The following is a 21,828-nucleotide window of genomic DNA, read 5'->3' on the forward strand; positions in this document are numbered from 1 at the left end:
GTGAGACGGATCTTTTATTTGGGTCATCCATGAAAAATTATTACTTTTTATGCTAAAAGTATTATTTTTTATTATGAATATGGGTAGGGTTGACCCGTCTCACAGATTAAGATCCGTGAGACGGTCTCATATGAGACCCACTCTTTATTTTTTATTTTTATTTTTATTTTTATTTTTTGAGAGAGGATTTATTATTATTATTATTATTATTATTATTATTATTATTATATTTGCAATGATTTTCATTTTTTATTATTATATTTGCAATGATTTTCATTTTCTATCTAAGCTTGATGATTGTGTTCATTTTTCGTATTATTATTATGTGGTCTTCGTTTTCTTACAACTCAAATATGCCTCTGGTCGTACAACTCAATATGCCCAGCTATCTATTGCTGCACTCTTGTTTTGCTTTATAACTTTATTTCTTCTTCAAAGCTTTAATTTGTTCGCAGAGTCTGGCTTCCTGCGTTCCACCTGTCACCTGGCATCTACAAATGCAGTGCTGCTTCAGAATTCTACTTTTTCGCCTTTGCTCTTCTTCTGCTCACCACGTAAATTTCATAATCCACCTGGTTTAAGAATTACCAATTTTAAATTATGAAATTACGTGTGGGTTTAGGATAATGTAACACTTTGCCAACTCAAGAGAGAAAGAAAATACTTATTTTACCATCTTTTAATTGCTCAAGAGATGAATTCAGTTGAGTTTTAGATAAATCTTGTCAAATCCCGGGCTCTTAAATTCATGTTCAAATTTAAGATAATAAATTTGTAAATGAATGATTACATTGTACATTTGCTCATATTATGTGGATGAATTAAGTCTCATCTTAGTCATGTATTGTAGATTCTGAAGAAACTTATCAGCCATATATGCAATTCTTGTGTGGAAAAAAAAGGTATAAATAGATTAGGGGGACCCACTGTGCCCTAGTTTGAGACATTGAAGTTGAATAATTCTGTAAATCCATTATTTTACTCTTTAACCAAAAAGCATAAAGATGTAAAATAATTATATTTTGAATAACTGATTTAAAGAAGACCAAAAAATCTGGTAAAGAAAAGCTATTGTTCAAGAAACCTAGAATAATGCATACATACATTCAACTGCCGGGAGATGGTACTTATGTTTCTTGCCCAGATTCCACCACAGGCTGCAAAATTTCTGGAGCAGATGTTTCGATCATAGACGTTTCAGTTACAGTAGATACATATTCTTTAATAGTACCTTGAAGCTGAAACGTATTGACGTAATAGCTAAGGGATGGCCCCGAGTAATCTGGGGTCTGCATGGCCGGTTGATTCTTGCCACATTTGTCTTGTCACTTGCGAGCCATTCCACGCTCACTTTTCCGACCTATAAGATATGCAAAACTATTATCAAACAATGAAATAATCATTCTCACAAAATAATATTTTCTGTAAATGTGATCTTTATTGAAATTCGTTGTTTGTTCTTCTCAACTACAAAGCACAAATGCATGATAAAAATGAAAATGTATATAAACTTGCTGAGTGCATTTTTCCCTAAAATTCCGGATTTTACGCACAAGTTGTACTGGATATAAATAAGCAATCACCGCTAAAGCTTAAAATCGGATGAAGCTGTAACCCGGCCATTCATAAATTCAATATTGATAAAAACAAATCGAAGAGGCGAATGAGAACCTCTTTGTCATGGGCACATTCTTCAACATTGCAATCAGATTCATCAGAAGAAGCCCTGATCTTGAAACCATGACGCATCTTCTTCGGCTGCTCCAGCTTGAGATAATTCTTGAACAACAATTTGTTGTTGCTAGCTGACAAGGCACACACCATGAATCAAATCTCTAGTCTTGAGATTTTTGAATGTGTGTAGAGGAATTGCTCTCATATATGTTATGTGGTTGGCTTCATGGCATCCATCCATGTGTTCGTTCTCTTTCTTTCTGATAAGTATAATCAACCTTTTTTTAACATATTATATTATTTTTGTAGAATTAAATAAAAAGATTTTACTCGTCAGGAAACTTTTTTTTTTAAAATAAAAAAAGAAGAATTGAAATCCAAAAAACCATCAAATTTTTCTACATTTTCAGTTCACTTTCATTCACCACTTCTCTTTAATTAATACTTTTTAATTTACAATTTATTTTTATTTTTATTTTTATTTTTATTTTGACCTTTCAAGTTTAAGGATTCGATCGAACTGATTATAATTCAATTCAACTATGACCAAAAGATAGATGGAAAATTACACGTGGGGATTGGGATAAGTTTAGATGAGGTTGCGGTAGCATATTTAAGCAAATGTATATGGCATATCAATACATGATCAGATTTATTTTATATTATTTTAATAATAAGTCCGAAGAGTTGAAATCAAATATGATATTCTTTTGCAATCGAACTAAATCTACAATTTTTTTTTTCTAGCTTAGTCTTAATTAAGATTGAACGAACTCAAAAAACAAATCACACGGCCTAAACAGGAGCGACAAAAATTATTTTCATGAACAAAGTATTCGAGTGATTTATTATCAGTGGGTAGTAATTTGATCTGCCAAAAGATCTTTTTTCTCTGTGACTTTATCAGCAAACAACCTTAATTTGAGTTGAAACTGCCCCGCCCATCCTTTAAACTCTGCATGCATCAGAGCGATAAAGTGTAAAGAAAAAGTTCAGTTGAATGCAAAAGAAATGTAATAATAAGACAATGCCATAAATGGGTCTCATCACAATTATTACATACCAATCGTCTAAAGTATCTGGTTTGAGCAGTTTTTTTGGCCGTCTCTTCTGAATCTGTTTTGGCACGTTCGAGAGCCTAAGGGACGAAAATTCTTGTCACACTTAGGTTTCAAAGTACAAGTCAAGTGGCAAACAAAAGGTATATAATGCCAAAGCGTATGACAGATGATTGCTTTCCTCAATCTTGTGAAGATTTTCATATGAAAACAATTTGCAGAAGAATAAAAAGAAAATAACAATTTTAAAAACAAAATTACAAAAACCTAAGAAATGGTTATAAAAAGGAAAAAAGAAGTGAAAAGTTAAGATGTGCACCACATGCTCACAGCCACTGATCTTAAAAGAAAAAATATAAATACATTCACAACTTTCAACTTTAATCTAGAAATGTACATGTACAAACTCAAAGTGCCCTATGCAGAAAGGTACCAAAAAAATTAAGAAAAGTACACCATCCTTAGACATACTAATTTAGTTGTAACAACTAAATAAAAGAAGACAGGAGATGAATTAATGTAGAATGAAGATTGAAAACTCGCTTCTATAAGTAAAGAAGATAGGAGATAAAGAGTTAATGTGGTGATGAAGATTGATGGCTCACTTCTATAAGTGACTCCACGCGACGTCTCATCCGAGTATGCATGAAACCTTCTGAGCACTGTTTAAAGAAGAAATCCGTGACTACATGCAGGAAGTGCAGGCAGATATGTTATTTTAAAAAGAGTTTAACCACGTAAGTTGCCGCAGAAATGTCATTTACAGACTTTAACCATACAAGTTGCTGTGAAAAACTAACAAGTGATAATTGTTTGCATAAACCAGGATATTCTAATTCGATTGTCTTTCTTGTATAACTCTATAAGAAGTCACTGAAGATGCTTTAGATAAGAGCGCCTATAATGATTCGTGTTATAGTTATGCAGCTTGATCTCCGTATCTTGTCCTGAAGTTTTGGCTAATTTTCAGTTCACCTTAATGAATGAGAACAACATGCTGACAGACTCTCAAGTTCGCAAGATCAACTAAATTATCGTGTTTAAACTAGCCAATAATAATAAAGAAACGACATCCAATGAAACAATCAGATCATAAATAAGAAAAATAATTATTGTCTATGGCAATCAAAGCAAGTGCCAGCAGTAATGAGTGTGCAAAGAAATGTCATCAATTTTGCTTCCACTCTTTACGTTATTCACAGAAGGATTCTGAGCTTAAAATGTGGAATTAAAGTACTAGAGTAAATGGTACATGAATATGTATTTTCTTGCATTTGTCTCACAGGCTAAAACCAAACAATTATCCTTACTTTTGATACATCGGCTTCTGCCCTATTCTTCTGGAGGACTAGTTTTAGACTTCCCTACACAGCACACATTATTTCCCAAAAGGTCAAATGAGACTCAGATTCAACTTGGTGGCCAGTGAACCGACCCCTAGCTGCACCTAACAAAAGACCAGAAGATTGGTATTTAAGCTTAATTAGTTAATTATTTTAAACTCAGTTGATCCTCTACGTTACGCTTGATATTTAAATAATTTTACACCTTCACAAATATCTTAGTTTCTACAAGATTGGTATTTAAAAACATTATCCCTCCACCACCATCAAATTTAACGATATGGAGAGGAAGGAATGGATGCACTTCTAAAGGAGGGGAGAAAGAGAATCAATGCTGAAAAACACCAAACGTTAAGTTCAATTATGGCTCGGAAATCCAAAGATCTTTAAAAATCCCTGTTTAGCCCAATGTTATCTGGATGACATCCCATATTAGTGTATATCAAGAGATTTTTAACATTATATATTGCATGTGTCCATGCACTGTAACAAATTTATGCCCAGTATAAAGAAGATGTCTTATCTTCTTATTTTCATTTATATTTGTTTCTTACTTCAAAAAAGAAAATAACACAATACTAAAGTTGAAGGTGCAGATTCCTACCTTGACATGATAGCTCACATGAGCCATGCACCGTAACAAATTTATGCCAAGTGTAAAGAAGATGTCTTATCTTCTTATTTTCATTGATATTTGTTTCTAACAAATTTATGCCAAGTGTAAAGAAGATGTCTTATCTTCTTATTTTCATTGATATTTGTTTCTTACGTCAAAAAAGAAAATAATACAATACTAAACTTGAAGTTGCAGATTGCTACCTTGACATGATAGCTCACATAAGCCATGCACTGTAACAAATTTATGCCACGTATAAAGAAGATGTCTTATCTTCTTATTTTGATTGATATTTGTTTCTTACGTCAAAAAAGAAAATAACACAATACTAAAGTTGAAGGTGCAGACTCCTACCTTGACATGATAGCTCACATAAGCCATGCACTGTAACAAATTTATGCCAAGTATAAAGAAGATGTCTTATCTTCTTATTTTCGTTGATATTTGTTTCTTACGTCAAAAAAGAAAATAACACAATACTAAAGTTAAAGGTGCAGATTCCTACCTTGACATGATAGCTCACATAAGCATGAAATGTCAGTAAACTCCAAACAGTTCTGTCCATTTTTCTTCCTTCCACATGCCGCGGGAAAATGACTGTTACTCATTAAGAAATGAGAAATTATAAACAGACAAATATAGATAAACGTATCAGCTCAAACTTTAAGGCATTACCAAAACTAACAAATCCAGCATTTGCTGATAATGCTTCGCTGCAAGCTCCTTTCAATTCTTGAGGAGGTGAAGGAGACCACAAACAAGGAGGCGCATTACTAAGTCCAGGAGTTCGCCTCGCTTCCACAAATTCCTGAATAATTACCAAGTGTAAAGATTTTTAAGTAGCCAAAACGAGTCGATTGAGAACAGGCATAAGTGAAACAAAAAGGTTTTAAGAGCACACCGTACTTTTCAGCAAAAATAATATCACTGTTTCAGGTCAGACCATCTCCAACCCATTTATCTATTATAGCAAAGTACTTGCTTCAAAATAGCACAATTTCTGGACCATATGCAAAACTAATCTACAGCCCATCAACTCTAAAGGAATATTCCAATTATTTTATTTACAACAACTAATTTGTTCCACAAAATATTTATTTCACGCATTTATTAAAATATCATACATTAATTTTATGCTTAATTATAATATAAAATTATTTTTACATTATTTTGAATTTAAATAAATAATTATGTTATTGGAACAATTGATTCAGTTAATTTAAATAACTAATTCTATAAATTTAAATAATTAAACTTATCACTTAATTTAATGTAATAATATAATTTAGTTTTAATACAATAATTAATTATTAACCTTATAATTTCATATTTAGGTAACATGATAGCTAATTAATTTAATTTGTATACTTTAATCAACTAGATAAAAAATTATAAAATAATAATAAATTTCATTATTTGTTGAATAAGTAAATTCTTCAAAAATAAAATTTACTAAGTAACCTAATGTCATTATTGATAATTAAAATTAAATTTTATCATAATAAACTGTTACAATTATTAAAATAAAAAAATAGAAAAAAATTAGAATGCTGATGCTTTTATGCGTTGGCATTGCTCCAACCTAGCACATAAGATAGCTTTTGGTTGGAGTACAAATCCAAGCACTACCAGCGCTATCTAAGATAGCATCCGGTTGGAGAAGCTCTCTAACACACAGCACCTAGAAATGTACAAAAAAAATTGTCACTAAAGAAAATATATAATTCAATTTTAGTGATGACAGCAATAAAAAAAGGTACACTTTTTTAGAACCAATTTTTTTTTAAAATCTGACTAGAACAACAAGAATCTACAAAACACAAGTGACCTGTTATGCAGACGTAGGCCTCTCTAATTTTTAAGTGCAACACTTCCAATTATAAATCTTGTGGGGAAGCAATAAAAAGACACGTGGTTTTTTACTGCTCACAGCACAACAGCGAAATTCAGATCCTAATTCAACTTCAGTATGACTGTCATTAGCAATCTGGCATAGGCCTCTCAATTCAAAAAAATGCACCAGATTCTGCACGTGCAAAATGTAAAGAACACATACAATAAGTAAAAGTGTCAAACAGAACATTCAGGTTCTTCCATTTGACTTTCCCTGCTTAGTTCAGAAGGAGATTGAGAAGTTCAAGATGCACAAAAAAGAAAAGTAAACGAAAAAGAAAACAGATCAAAACATTAAAAATAATATCTCCCAGAAATAAAACCCAAATACCTGTAGGAAAGAAGTCGCGAGAACAGTATCTACCGAATCCCTGAAATGCATGGGAAATATCAGCGTCACCTTTTCCGCCTGCAACCACCGGCCACATCCTATTCAGGTCCAACATGAATTGGGCACCGTAAACTTTAATATAAAATTAGGTTTATCGATCAAGTTTCACAGGATGTACAAGTGCTGCGAGCAAGTCCAAGAAGGTTTTTATATTCATCTTCTAGTGATGGAGATGGCTGGCGTGGTAAAGGGAATTAAGCCCGTGTATTGAAGGGAAGGCAATAACACAAAAAACAGAAAGCAAGTTGCATGTAGATTACCATGAAAATAGAAGTGGAAGTGGAGAATGTACAGAACTCCACAATAATGAGCTTAAACTAATAACATTAATATGATGCTTTCACCAGCAGATTAAATATGGTTAATATAAATCACCTGAGGAAAAACAAAAAACGCCTCATTTGGCCGATGTACAAGAGAAACAAGCTGATTTAAATCAAATCTAGCTGTCCTCGAGAAAAGTTGTTTCAGAATTGCTCTCAGTGGGGCGCCCAGAACCACTTCCCGAATAGAAGAAATCTTTACCAGAAGAGCCTGTTTATGTTCTGAAAAATCAACCATAGACAATAAATAAGCCAGACTTCAAAATGAAGGTACATAATTCATGCATACAAATATTGGGCGTACATTAATAGGTTTCTGAAGGAGAATGAAATCGGTTAACTTGAACTGAGAAAACTCTGGTATAATTGGTGAAGTACAAGCGTAAGGCACCTTACTTTAAATTCCAAAACTAACATACCAGCTTAAGGACGGGGTTGAAATTCATTTGACAAATTAAAGATCAAATTTCAACTTTTATTATATACAATTATGTAGCAACTTCAAAAGAGGAGATTTCATGTGTTACATTAGATCAGATGATAAAGCAAATTTTCTCCGTTCCTTCTGGGGGTAACTAAATATATTTACATTTAAAGAATACAAGAGGTAACACACCGGTTTCATATTCTTTGATTAGTAAGATGTCAGAATAGCTAGTTTCTGTTTTTTCTTTTCTTAACATTTCTATTTCTATAGATCGTAAAAATTTGTAGCAAAATTGCAATTGATGACTGCATGGAGGATGCTTCAACACAGAATTGAAAAACATGTGCAATCGCAGGCAATAAAGGAAAGGATAGAGCAACTCAGATTTTATGAAACAATGAAACCAATATCTCTAAGAAGAACATTGGAAAGCTGAAAACGACCTTAGAAAAGATAACTGATAATACCTTCATCTGCAGGGAGTTTTGACAAGCTAAGTTTTACAGTGAGATTGAAACCATCTCTGGGAGGATCAAGAATTTGTAAAACCACACCATATGTGGCTTTGATAGCTTCTATGGCACCTGGAGGTAGCCCATTCACAAATGTCGTTTCTGGAGGTGGTGTTGGTATCGATACCGATAAAAACAGGAGATTTGGGTTCTTCACATTTGCCTGCAAAGAAGTTAGGAATTAGAAATGGAAGATACACGACTGTTGCATATGCTGAACTTGAAAAGGCGATATAACATTTATTTAAGGAGAAACATATAAATTTTTCATCAATAACTTTATATATGATGAGAACATTTGACAGAGAATCCAGTAAGACATGTATAACCTGGATATGGTATCGAACATCATCAAATTCAACCCATTGGCAATCCAATTCAACTCCCTTCTCAAGACTGAAAGGGAATCAGTAAAATAACAACACAATTATGAATCCACAGCATCATTAAGAAAAAAGAGCACTAGAACAGTTTTCTATCGATCTCATTTGAACCCCCTGATCACCAGGCAACCAAAGAAAAATGGCACACAACATAAGAAAAACCTCTGTCAAAACACCAAGAAGCGCCAGAAAGGTGAATGGGAGTGAAAAGGAACAATTTGATACTACAAAAGCACGAAATTCAAAAACTAGTTTAAAAAACATCTAGAACAATTTCCCAAACTACAGCTGAATCTATCTAAGGCATGAACATTTGCATCGACACGGCTGTTCATTGTATGAACTGTTCAGATATGAGTTAGCTAATAGTTCAAGTGGGGCTCGAAATTGGACAGCGGAACGAGCACGTGATCCGCGAAAAGATATTGTGAACTATAGGGAGAAAAATCGGCGATTGTTTCTTACTTCTGAAGACGGGTTGACAAAATCTGGAGGAGATATCTGCTGGAAGACTGCAACAGTATCATGGATTTTGGCTCGTACTTCTGGAAATTATAGAGATAGACGGAGATCTATTTGGTTGCGACAATAAACACCACTTTCCTCGTTGATTGAGCTCAAAACCAAGCGTCCGAGTACAGTAGGATCAGCAAGCTTTTTACTCTGATTTTGTTTAAAATCAGTGAACGATCGATCACACATAGGGTTTGCGGTGCATTAGGCTAAAAACATTTGTTCAATCTTTTTTCTTTTTTTTTTCCTTTTTGAACTCGTTTATTGTTTACTTAAAAGTTAAAAATAATTATCCTCTATGTCATTTTTCTGATTTAGTTTTTCATTTCCAATGTTAAAATGAACTAATGATTCTCTATCTATTTTGCACTTAACCAAGTGTTACAACACTTCGACACAATATGCTGCTTTCATCTATTACATATAAATCTTATAGATTCAATGGAAGTAGAAAGTTATAATGGTAAAAAGTATTATTTTGTTTGTGTCGATGGTTTTTCACGGTTCACATGGATAAGCTTGCAAAGATTATTAATCTGCATAACTTGAAGTTAAGCAAAATCAGAACCAACCATGATAAAGAGTTCGAGAATTCTATGTTTTCAGCGTTGTGCGATAAGAAATGCATAACTCATGAGTTATACTTATATGCCACAAAAACTCTCCAACAAAATGGTATTGTTGAACTGAAAAATCTTACCTTGCAAGAGATAGATAGAGTGATGTTGAGTTCAAAGAATATTTCAAAACATTTTTTGGCTGAGATCTTAAACACGACATGTCATATTTCAAATCGCTTATATTTGAGAAGTGGTTTTACTATGAGATCCTATGAGATAACCATGGGAAAGAAACCAAATATTAAATATTTTCATGTTTTTTGATTCTTATGGTATGTTTTAAATGATAAAGATCAACTAGCTAACATTAATTCCAAGAGCGATAATTGCTTGTTTCTTGGATACTCTACAAATAGTCTGTCTGTCGAACGTTTAATTTAAGAACTAAGAATATTATAGAATCCATTAATGTTGTATTTGATGATTTTTTCGATCTCAAAGAAAGAACAATTGAGGATGATACATAAGATTTGCTGGAAGTGTCAATGACATTGAATAATACAGGTGTTGTGCCAGATGTTGTAACATCCAGCACAACATGGTCGCTAAGATCGACGGAATTCGAAGAAGATCATCAAAGTGATGATGGTATGAATGATGATGGAAAAGATATTCCCAACATAATACAAAATAATCATCCGTCATCACAAATAATTAGAAATATACGTGGTACATGCAAACTCAAAGGAAGGAAAATGTTGGCTACCAAAAGATGACTAAAGTAATATACATGAGTTCCGTATACTTTCTGGTAAGACACTCTTGGTTTGTGTCACACATTGAGCCAAAACACATTAATGAAACTTTAAAAGATGAATTTCGGGTTAACGATATGCATGAGTAACTTGAACAGTTTGTCTGCAATGATGTGTGAGATTTAGTTCTAATGCATGAACATGTTGTTAATATGTTGGAACAAAATATATTTTTAAGAAAAAAACTGATGAATAAGGGAATGTTATTATAAATAAAGCTCGGTTGATTCCTCAGAGGTATACACAAGTTGAATGAGTGAATTTAGATGAAGCTTTTGCTCCTATAGCCCGCATTGAGTTTGTCCGAATGTTGCTTATCATTGCATGTCACACTAGGATTAAGTTTTATGAAGTTGATTTTAAAAATGCTTTTTTGAATGATATTTTGAATTAAGAAGCTTATATGAGTCGATCGAAAAGATTTGTGGATCCACATCACTTCGAACATGTTTACAAGCTGAAGAAGACATTGTATGGACTGAAACATGCTTCACGTGCTTCACATGATAGGTTGACTGATTGTCTACTTGAGATTGACTTCGAATGTGGTGAGGTCGATAAAACTATTTTCATTCAAAAATTGAAACATGATATACTCATATGTCAAGTTTATGTAGATGATATAATTTTTTGCGATTCTTCAAAAAAGCACGTGGATAATTTTGTTGAATGTATGTCTTTGACATTTGAAATGATCATGGTAGGTGAGTTAAGTTTCTTCATTGGTCTTCGAATAAAGCAATTACATGATGAAATCTTTCTGTATCAAAACAAATATGTAGAGAATTTGGCAAAGAAAATCTGCCATGAAAACACTAAACACACAAAAACTCTCATGAGGTCTAGTGAGAAACTTTTCAAAGACGATGATGATGAAGATGTTGACAACACACTGTACCGCAACATCATTGGTAGTCACCTAAATTTGACTACAACCGTTCAAATATCATGTTTACTGTATGTTTGTGTGCGAGGTACCAATCAAATCCTAAGATCACGCACTTAAAAACTGTGAAACGTATCTTACGATATATAGTAGACACTTTGGTTCTAGGATTGTGGTATACTAAAAAAAACCAACAACAATCTAGTGGGATTTAGTGATGGCAATTGGGCTGGGATTTAGACGACAAAAAGTGCACTGGGGAGGTTGTCTCTACCTTGGAAATAGCTTAGCTTCATGGTGTAGTAAGAAGCAAAACTGTGTGTCACTCTCGACTGTTGATTCTGAATATGTGGCAGTTGATAGTTTTTGCTCTCAGTTTCTATGGATGAATCAAATATAGAAGACTGTGACCTTAAAAGTGAGACTCTCATCGTATATTGTGATAATTCAAGCACAATTGACATCTAAAAAAAATCTTGTACAACACTCTCGCACAAACACATTGACATCATGCATCATTTTATTCTAGATTTAGTAGGGAAAGTTCTGATCAGTATGGAATTTTTTAGGGCTAATAACCAACATATTCACAAAAACTTTAGATTTCGAGAGATTTTTCAATCTTATGAAATCTCTCAACATGTGTACATTCTGATCACTCATAGATGTTATTTCGAATATTACAACATTTAGGACAACACTTAACATACATGCGCATTTTTAGGACATAATGCATTCTACAATTTGCATCATTTTGTCATATATATGTGATGTTCATACTATGCCGACTAATTTCCTGATGTGCTCTTAGTCGCTCTCAAATTTTCAATCAAGAACTTGGTTGTGGTGTGTACTCTGTTTTAGTCACAAACTAGTTGACGAATGTTTATGTATCTCATAATCTTGTCACATGTGAAAAATGACTTGGAGAAACTAGAGTAAGAAGAAAAAAATAATAATTACAAAGAAGAACATAGAAAAAGCTACTAAGAAGAGTCAAATGAACACCGTTATTCTAGTGCGAGAGCTACCATTTCTATCTCAAAATCCAGAAAAAAAAGAAGAAAAAGTTACTTATATGAGTCCAATTAAGATTGTTCTTCTAGTGTGAGAGCTACCACTTCTGGAAAAAAAAATCATGATTGAGAATGTTATTAGGAGATGTTGCCAATATCGTTGAAAACACCTCACAAGTGAACACATCATATGCACTTTATCATATTTTTATTATGTTCCATTATATTTTTAGGCATAATTAGGTCATGGATATACATAGGTTCCTGAATATTTTCTGCTCAATGCATTATCTATTTTTCAACATGGAACATATGGTGAAAACCATATTTGCTAAAAATCAAATATTTAGTTCTCTAATGGTGTATTGGAATTAAGCCGACGTGAAGTTTAAATTTGGAAATTATTTTTGGGAATCAATTATGCTGGATTATTTCATTGGTTATGTTGATAGTTTTTCTAAAAAATTAAAACTTTCCTGTTATTCATTGTTACCGTTGGTAAGTTAATGCAATTTGTTAGGAGATGAAGGGTTATTTTTATTCACCGTCTCAACAGATATATTGTTTACCATATATATTTTCTTTATTTGTTTATCTTTGAGTTCATCTGCTGTTCGAATTGTCTTCCTAATTTTGTTTGATCACATCTGCTCTCTGCCTATACCCCTTTCTCATTTTCGTAAAAAAATTCAACAATGACAGGAAAGGGTTTTGACCCTCTTGATATTTAAAGAGATATGGACTATAAAGAGGATGTTGCCCTTGGTGTGACAATACTAGAAAGTAAGACCCATACATCGGCCCTGTAGATTGTTCCCACACCAGAGATTCCTACTCTTCTTGAAACAATTGCTCAAGATGAACCTGAGAATGAGATTAACTTAGAAAATATGCCCGATTTTTCTGTGCTCAACCAGGTGTTTCCTCCCCCGCCTCGAGTCTGCCAATCAAAACGCAAGGTAGGATACAATCCTGACTTCTCCGTCCCAAAGATTTCATTACAAGGGCGAATCATTTGTGAGACCATCATTAGCTGACCCCGAATACACGTCTGGTGATGACTCAAGCTACGAAAATTATGAGTTTGTGGCCTGAAAGAAGTCCACACCTCCTACTGACAGGAGTTCTGCCAAGTTTGGCAGAGTTTTGTCTGAAATCATGTCTTTTAGATCAACCCCTATACCATCAATATACAACACTCCTACCGAGGATGAGGAAGGGATTCAGCCCGAGATTAATGAGGTTACTGTTGTGCTCACTGGAGGGTTGATATACACAATTCGCTGGTAATCCGGGCCGTCTCTCCCCCGCCAACCTAACTTTATTCTACTACGTGATTCACAAAACAGTTATGTGAAACTGGACACCATCAACCAATTCCACTATGGTCACCAAGCCACAAACTTTTATGTTGTTTGCCATTCGCACCGGAAGCACTTTAACTTTGGGAAAATGTTTTTAAGATTGTGCTATAGTTTGCTGATTGAGGATTAAAGTCAATCAAGTTGTCTTTCCCTTTGCTTATCTATGGGATCCTGGAATCACAAGGATTTATCCGAGACATCGATGAGCATCTTTCCATGGTGACGGAAGGTTTGACGATTTACCCCATCCTAAAGGAAATTGAAAGTTAGATCTTCCTTGGTCAGAATCCAGTGTTGCCCTAGATGTTGGGAACATGTACTCAACCTCTGGCTATATCCAGCTTGCCCCTATCGTTTTACAAGTTCATATTTGACTTTGCACTCAAGAAAATCGTTCAAGCCAAAGAATTGATCATTCACTATGAAGCCCAAATAGCTCAATACAAATCTTTACTGGATGTGGGTGTCCATTATAAACAAAAAAGAGAGATAACAGCGCACAAACTTCTAAAACTAGAACCTTCTGGCACTCATGAAAATACTGAAGCAAAAGAGGATAAAAATATTGAAGATAGAAGAAACTAATCATTGATCATTTATTATTCTTTATCTTCGTCAATGTGCTTAGTTTTGTTTATTCATATTTGATTAAGGTGTTATTAGTTTTCTATTACTTTTAATATTCCGATTAAATCTAAGTGATAAATTTTTCTTCACCCATGTTGTCAATATTACTAACAACACTCAATCTAACGTGATCAAATTCAGAGGGAAATATATTTTCAAATTCAAGGAGAGTTAAATGGAGTTGATTGCGTGGACTTGTTTATGCTTATTTTGTTCAGAAAGACAAAAATAGAGAGATTGAAAGGAAACATATCTTGGCTTGCAAGACAATATTTATCTCTTAAATTCTTTTAATTTTTTGATAAGATTTTGCTTAAGAGTTTTTACTTTCTAGAAAATTGAATTTATTACAATCTAGATTTGATCTTTAATGTTTTAAAGAATATGTTTCCTAATGAAAGACTACTTTTTTTTATCTTGAAGAATCTATTTAAAAAATCCTATCAAGATCAACACAAGTGATCTATATATATTGAAAAATAATTGTTGCACCGTGATGAGATGTGAGACAAGCGAGATACGTGAGAATAAAGAGAATTCACAAAGACGAGGCATTATTGTTTCACTGTGTTATCGTGGCGTACAGTGGAGACATTTGAAAACAGCACCCTTACAAAGTGTTGATTAAAGAATTGTTTTCTTGCTCCGAATTTCGACCACACAGATTTGCATCCTTCTGTTTTGGTTATTTTTATTATTGATATTTTATTATGCAATTTACTTACTTGACTTGTTAAGAAAGATAATTTTTGTTTCTTCACTAGTATTAGTTTTGTAAACTCGATTTCTTTTTTAATAATTATTTTGTCCCGAGGCAGCGCCCAAGTGTGTTCACTTGTGCATAATTATCTATGTGTTATTTTTAATTGAAGTTATTTATTTGTGTGTTATATTGTTATGATGCATGTTGTCATGAGGTGTTATAATATATCCGAGACAATATTTATATATGATACTCACTCTTTACCATTATGCTAAAAAAATACTTTCAGGTGGTGGTCACAATTTTTATTAGCTAGTAATTAAAAGGCCAAGAGTATAGAGTACGTGTACATATGCACATATATGATCTTATAAAGCCATAAAATAAACCTAGTCGAATCGAATGTGATCAAGTTATATATTGGTTTTGAGAATGATATTTGAATGGTTGTGTGTTGAAAGAAAGAAGGGACTAGTTGGCTTCGTCTCGTTCTGTCTCGCTCTCTTTCTCTGTACAATCCATACGTATATGATAAATATGTTCACTAATTTTCAAGAGGACTGCATCACTGAACACGCCACCGCTTGCGCCCAATGCCTCAACTTTGTCTTCACTTGTTCAGGATCATCACCTAATAATTAAGCATGCATCATCAAGTTCATTAATTCAAATATATGCTGAAGACATGCATGCACAGATTAACTTATGATATAATTAACCTGGGTTACATATCTTCCAGGTGGAATCAGTGTCGCTCCTTGGGCTCCCAAACGAAGAGGAATGCCCTCCGAGGGACGAGGAGGAGGTGGTAGACATGCCTGATGCCGAGCCACTACTCGCGGGGCTGGCGATGGGACTGGTTGCAAACTGCCTGTTCACAGCAAAATAAAGGTCTAGGGCAGGAATGGTGTTGCATAGCTTCTGCCCATCCTCTTCATTGAAGCCAAACCCCAATTCTATACAACCTTTCAGCTCATTCAAGTCCTCATCCGTCAGATCATCAGCTTCGTTGATGCCGTTTCTACGCCTTTCTTGGCACAGGAACTGGCGGCGACGCCTCTCCCAGGCCATGTCTCTGGGGACTTCACACATGGACAGCTGTTTGGACAATCTTTTCTTTGTTTTAGGGGTCGTCCAGAAAGGTGGTGCGTGTTCTAAACGTTGCAACTCCTCGCTTTCGTCAGATGCGCTCGAAGATGATGATGATAACGGTGGGAACGTCAATGTAGTCATATTTACAGTTTTTGGCGGCTCTCCCATATATCTTACTTGAAATTTATATTACTTTTTCGATGTAATTGGAAAACCAAACAAAAAAAAATGTGTGTGTATGTATAAGGGAAGCTTGTTGAGATCGAATCGATTCGAATCACCTATGCATGCATGAGGGCCACGGAGAGGAGGGCGGGGAACCTCCTCATACCGTGGTGGCTTTGGAAGATGATCACGGGGGTACTGTCTTCAAGTTTTCCCTATCAATTGACAAAATTTTTTATTATATTTAATTTTTCTATAATGTGTAAATATTGGGGAGAGAAAGACACCACCGGCTGGGGTAGCTTTGGTTGGTAGAGAGCTTAAATGGGAACAACGGGAGAGGAAGCCCTTTATTTTCGGGGCTTCTCCCCCTCCCTCCATACATCAATTCTGTTTGTTTCTTTACTATAAATAAATAACATTTTTCTAATAATTATTCATATACTAATTTTAACCGTTAATTATATTATATATGATAAGTAATACAAATGAGATGGTTCCGCGCGTGCAATCCAACCCACCATATATCTTTCACTTCAAGTACTCTAAGCTCCATGCTTTAATTCATCAATTGTACGCCTAAAAATATGCTTGTTTTGTGTATTTTCTACAATATTTAAGTCTAATATATAATTTTTATATTATATATTAAACTATCACATAATTTTCTATATTTAAGGATATCAAAACTAATTATATAAATTCAGTAGAAAAAACTTTAGATAACTTATTTAATAATTGAGCTATAAATAAAAAAAAATAAATTAAAATAATCAATTCAGGGTACCACCGTCGGTATATTACACAAAATTAAAGACGAGACAAAATACATCTTCCTAACAGATTTAATACCGTAGGATCTCTTCTGCTCTCGTTTAGCTACTAGCATTAGGATGTTAGCTTCTGTTTGTTAAGGTTAATAAAAGTATTTATTTAAGTTGGCTACGGAAACAATATATATAGTAGTCACCGTTTTATAACAAATTTGATTTCTTCAATTCTTTGTTATAATTAATTAAATCAATATTTAATGACAACTGTTTGCAATGAAAGTAAATAGACAAAACAGAAAAGCGGGATAGTGAAAACCTCGATCAAATCAATGTCCATATATACATATATATATATATATATAACATTTTACAAGTCTTAGTTCGTAAGTTACACAAACAATGTAATAAATTTAGGATTAATACATTAGTTAGTGTTGTCTGACAGCAATATAATATATAAGCATCTCATAAAAAAACACAAACTAAATAACAGCAATTTAATTAGCCAACAAGAAAAATCATCAATATTTATATATATGCCTAGTGAATATTCCTGATCCGACACAGATAATATCTCCAACAATTGCATCGATTTTTCATTATTTAATTTTTAAATGAAATCTCGTGAAGTCAATCCTAGATAGCTAGGAAATGCAATGCCGGTCTCGACTTTTAATCACTCCTAGCTAGCTTCATCTCGTCTTGTTATTTCAAGATCAAACTGCAACAAATGGTCTTTCCTTTTCTTTTCTTTCTCTTATAAGTGTGTTGAATATATATATTTCATGTTAGAAACATGCAAACTCCTTATAGGGTTTCCATTATTCTCTTCGTTTTCGCCGTTGCAACCCTTTCTCATGCATTTCGTCTGCCCCCTCAACTAGTGGAATCCGCCGTCCAGCTGCGTAACCACACGGCTACAACGGAGCTTCGCTTGTTGAACAGAAGGAATTTGATCGATTGCCCCGACGTGAACCCGAATCTGCAAATCAATTCGAGCTCCGAAAATTCTACCCTTTCGGATGAAGAATATGTGACAGTAAATGTAACAGGAGTTTTGGTTCCTTCCGATGGAGATTGGGTGGCAATGATCTCTCCTTCTCATGCTAAGTATCATCCACGTTTCCTTTTATCCAGAATATTATCAGTCTACAAAAATATTAATTATTATAATTATTTATTTAATTTATTGTTTTTCACGTTCATGCTCAAATGCATGAGCCAACTTCTTATAAGAAATATAGTTCTTTATACAAAATATCACTATCCTCTTTATTTGTTATTGGCAATATTCAGTCGATCGCGAATACTAATCTATGTTTTTTTTAAAAAAAATCCAATTATATTACAATGAAACCATTGAAGATGCATGATATATATATAACCGGATTATTAATGCTCATTAATTTTTTGTTATCTGTCTAAATCATACAGTCAACTAATCTAAAAGATATAATAGCTAGTTTCACTGTGGACTATTGAAAATTTTAATTATCGTACGTATTATATATATGCCAGGTGTTAATATTGACCTAGTTATGAATTAAATTTAAAATTACTCATCTTGAACATAATGCTATATTTTTCTTTAATTATTTTCAGTGTGAGGACGTGTTTACAGAATGCGATTCTTTATGAGGAAACTGGGGACTTCAGCAGTCTTCCTCTTCTATGTCACTATCCTGTTAAGGTAATTAGTAATTTCCGAATATAAAAATATTTATGTTACTAAAATAAAATTTAAAATTTAATGAGATGAAATCTCTCTAGCATTTGTTCTTAAGAACCACCCGAAAAACATTCATGACCTACCAAATTTTTAGTTGTGCATTAATTATGATTGTGTTGCTTAGCTTGTAAAATTAAAATTATAAATGTTTCCTAAGCAGCACTCTACCTTATTTTGTAGAATTTTGACAATGTTTTTTTTTTCTAGATTACCCTTGATATACATACATATATAATGAAGAAAAATTTAAATCTAGTTCTACAAAAACTAATTTAATTATGCTCATTAAAAATAGAATGAATAAAATTATGTGACCATATTATAAGTTTAATATTATTTCTCTTAGAAAATTTTGATGTAAACAAGTACAGTAGCCCTCATGTCTAAAGAATTCATACATATATGCATGCAGGCTCAATATGTGAGCAATGATCCAGATTACCTGAGCTGCAAGAAACAGGAGTGCAAGAAATACGTGGGCGGGGAATGCGTTTTGAGGACGTGCGGAGCAACCTTGACATTCCATGTCATCAATATCCGAACTGATATCGAGTTCGTGTTGTTTGGTGGTGGATTCAGCACCCCCTGCATTCTTAAGAGATCCCAACCACTCAGCTTCTCCAACCCGAACACACCCTTGTACGGACACATATCAAGCACCGATTCAACCGGAACATCTGTACGTAGCTAGGTTTTAAAATTTTTATTGATTGTAGGTTTTATTTATATGTAGCATGCGTGTGTGTGTGAACAATTTTGATGCAGATGAAATTAAGATGGGTGAGCGGCGATCAAAATCCGCAACAAGTTCAATATGGAGATGGAAAGACTAGTAGTACTGCAACCTCCACGGTTTCCACATTTACCCAAAATGACATGTGCTCAAGTAATAATTTATATATAATATATATGCATGGTTTAAGATTGAAAAAATTATTACACATATATCTTGATTACATTCTGATGAAACTAATTATGGGAGTACTAATTGAAAACCTTAAAATTTCTTTGTAAGGTTCCCTGCTAGCAAGTCCTGCTAAGGATTTTGGATGGCATGACCCTGGATATATACATTCTGCTGTCATGTCCGGATTGAGTCCTTCCACCACTTTCTCCTACAAATATGGAAGGTAATTAGTTAGTTATGAGAATTATAATAAAATGACGACGTAGAAGACAATAAATAATTGATTTTGTTGCATGCATGCAGTGATTCAAGTGGATGGAGCGATGAAATTACATCAAGAACACCGGCCGCAGGAGGATCCGATGCGCTGACGTTTCTAGCGTATGGTGATATGGGCAAAGCACCTCTTGATTCTTCTGTAGAACACTACATACAGGTAACAAATTTTTTTTTTCATGGATTATAAGTTATACACTGGAACTTTTGATTAAATTTATAGATGATTAACAGCCAGGATCCAAATCGGTTGTGAATGCGATGACGGATGAAGTGTCTTCGGGAGCCGTCGACTCCATATTTCACATCGGGGACATAAGCTATGCCACGGGTTTTCTCGTAGAATGGGACTTTTTTCTGAATCTAATCACACCGCTAGCGTCTAGAGTTTCTTACATGACTGCCATCGGAAACCATGAGAGGTATACACATTAACTAACAAATTAATTAACCCATATATATTTATGTGTATAATTAGTTGTTGCATGCGTGCAGGGATTATGTAGATTCAGGGTCAGTGTATGTGACTCCAGACTCGGGAGGTGAATGCGGGGTGGCCTATGAGAAGTATTTTTCGATGCCGACAGCAGCTCAGGATAAGCCATGGTATTCGATCGAACAAGGCCCTCTTCATTTCACTATCATTTCCACCGAGCATGATTGGACTCCAAATTCACAACAGGTACCAATTACTTGAAATATTTTTGGTTTATACCTATATAGAAAAATCATGCATATGAATATATATATGTTTGTGTTTGTAATGTTGCAGTATGAATGGATGAATGAGGACATGTCTGCAGTCGATCGATCCAGAACACCTTGGCTAATTTTCACAGGGTACATATAATGTCCATGATATCTGTGTGTGTGTGTGTGTAAAATTGAATAAAGTTTGGTGAATTAACTTGATGCATGGATAATTGTAGGCATAGACCAATGTATTCGTCCACGGATGGACTTGTTATTAGTCCAAGTGTCGACCAGGGATTCGTGGATGCCGTGGAACCACTACTAGTCGCAAATAAGGTGATATTAATTATATATTATATTAATATTTAACAGATAACAAGGAAGAATTAATTAACATTGAATGCATAGGTTGATCTGGCACTGTTTGGACATGTTCACAACTATGAGAGAAGCTGTGGTGTTTATAAGCAAGAATGCAAAGCGATGCCGAAGAAAGACAGCAATGGAATCGACACTTACGACAACACAAACTACAGTGCACCAGTTCATGCTGTCATTGGCATGGCTGGCTTTAAATTGGATGATTTCTCCACTAACGTACGTAAGCTAGCTGGCTGTAATATTAATTAATTTGGTTGCTACTTGAAATCCAAAATTCAAATCTTCTACGTACGTACTCATGATTTCACATATATTATATATATATAAATAAAATCTTTTCATCCTGCAATGACATTAGGATAACGTGTGGAGCTTATCAAGGATTTCCCAGTTCGGGTACTTGAGAGTGAATGCATCAAAGCAACAGCTTAAAGTTGAGGTAATTATATGTATAATTCATATTACATTAGGTACGTACCTACTTTTCTTGTATGTATGTAACACATTTATTTATTATTGTATATATTCTGCCTGCAGTTTGTGAATGCAGATTCAAGAAATGTGGAAGATAGCTTTCAATTCACCAAAAACTGATGAAAATTATCGCCCCAAGCTTTTATATATCAATAAAATGCAATTGTTATTGCTTTCATTTTCATTTACCTGATTGTTTGGTGACTCTGATTAACTTACCATTTTTTGCTATCA

The 21,828-nt window shown here is 33.9% G+C and overlaps 3 protein-coding genes and 1 long non-coding RNA gene across 7 annotated transcripts; 1 reads left to right on the plus strand and 3 right to left on the minus strand.

Moving 5' to 3' along the window:
* Positions 1 to 999: 999 nt before the first annotated feature.
* Positions 1,000 to 1,945, minus strand: LOC140986838 (uncharacterized). The gene is made up of 2 exons (XR_012176983.1): positions 1,672 to 1,945; positions 1,000 to 1,360 (listed from the first exon to the last, which is right to left on the minus strand). It is a non-coding gene; the product is annotated as an uncharacterized lncRNA (long non-coding RNA).
* Positions 1,946 to 2,300: 355 nt separating this feature from the next.
* Positions 2,301 to 9,367, minus strand: LOC140986493 (actin-related protein 2/3 complex subunit 2A). Of its 3 annotated transcripts, XM_073454762.1 has the most exons (10): positions 9,086 to 9,366; positions 8,567 to 8,633; positions 8,193 to 8,400; positions 7,351 to 7,520; positions 6,916 to 6,993; positions 5,367 to 5,499; positions 5,197 to 5,288; positions 3,338 to 3,394; positions 2,738 to 2,812; positions 2,301 to 2,629 (listed from the first exon to the last, which is right to left on the minus strand). In XM_073454762.1, the coding sequence occupies exons 1-10, from the start codon at positions 9,145 to 9,147 to the stop codon at positions 2,591 to 2,593; spliced, it is 981 nt and encodes a 326-aa protein (XP_073310863.1). In that variant the 5' UTR covers positions 9,148 to 9,366; the 3' UTR covers positions 2,301 to 2,590. The 3 variants fall into 3 exon arrangements, 2 of the variants coding, with proteins under 2 accessions (XP_073310863.1, XP_073310864.1); XM_073454763.1 differs by lacking the exon at positions 3,338 to 3,394 and having other exon boundaries at positions 9,086 to 9,367; XR_012176944.1 differs by lacking the exons at positions 2,301 to 2,629; positions 2,738 to 2,812 and adding an exon at positions 4,043 to 4,179 and having other exon boundaries at positions 3,358 to 3,394; positions 9,086 to 9,367.
* A 6,226-nt stretch (positions 9,368 to 15,593) lies between these two features.
* Positions 15,594 to 16,640, minus strand: LOC140986855 (uncharacterized). Its single transcript, XM_073455228.1, has 2 exons — positions 15,824 to 16,640; positions 15,594 to 15,735 (listed from the first exon to the last, which is right to left on the minus strand). Exons 1-2 carry the CDS (start codon positions 16,362 to 16,364, stop codon positions 15,656 to 15,658), a joined length of 621 nt encoding a protein of 206 aa, XP_073311329.1. The 5' UTR covers positions 16,365 to 16,640; the 3' UTR covers positions 15,594 to 15,655.
* Positions 16,641 to 17,778: 1,138 nt separating this feature from the next.
* LOC140986738 (probable inactive purple acid phosphatase 27) lies at positions 17,779 to 21,806 on the plus strand. Of its 2 annotated transcripts, XM_073455070.1 has the most exons (13): positions 17,780 to 18,244; positions 18,737 to 18,824; positions 19,276 to 19,542; positions 19,629 to 19,749; positions 19,879 to 19,993; positions 20,074 to 20,206; positions 20,281 to 20,468; positions 20,542 to 20,728; positions 20,819 to 20,886; positions 20,976 to 21,075; positions 21,148 to 21,336; positions 21,479 to 21,559; positions 21,658 to 21,806. In XM_073455070.1, exons 1-13 carry the CDS (start codon positions 17,931 to 17,933, stop codon positions 21,712 to 21,714), a joined length of 1,908 nt encoding a protein of 635 aa, XP_073311171.1. In that variant the 5' UTR covers positions 17,780 to 17,930; the 3' UTR covers positions 21,715 to 21,806. The 2 variants fall into 2 exon arrangements, with proteins under 2 accessions (XP_073311172.1, XP_073311171.1); XM_073455071.1 differs by lacking the exon at positions 20,976 to 21,075 and having other exon boundaries at positions 17,779 to 18,244; positions 21,658 to 21,793.
* The last annotated feature ends 22 nt before the right edge of the window (positions 21,807 to 21,828 follow it).

This window comes from Primulina huaijiensis, chromosome 10, assembly GCF_012295235.1.
Source record: "Primulina huaijiensis isolate GDHJ02 chromosome 10, ASM1229523v2, whole genome shotgun sequence".
Taxonomy (NCBI): Eukaryota; Viridiplantae; Streptophyta; class Magnoliopsida; order Lamiales; family Gesneriaceae; genus Primulina; species Primulina huaijiensis.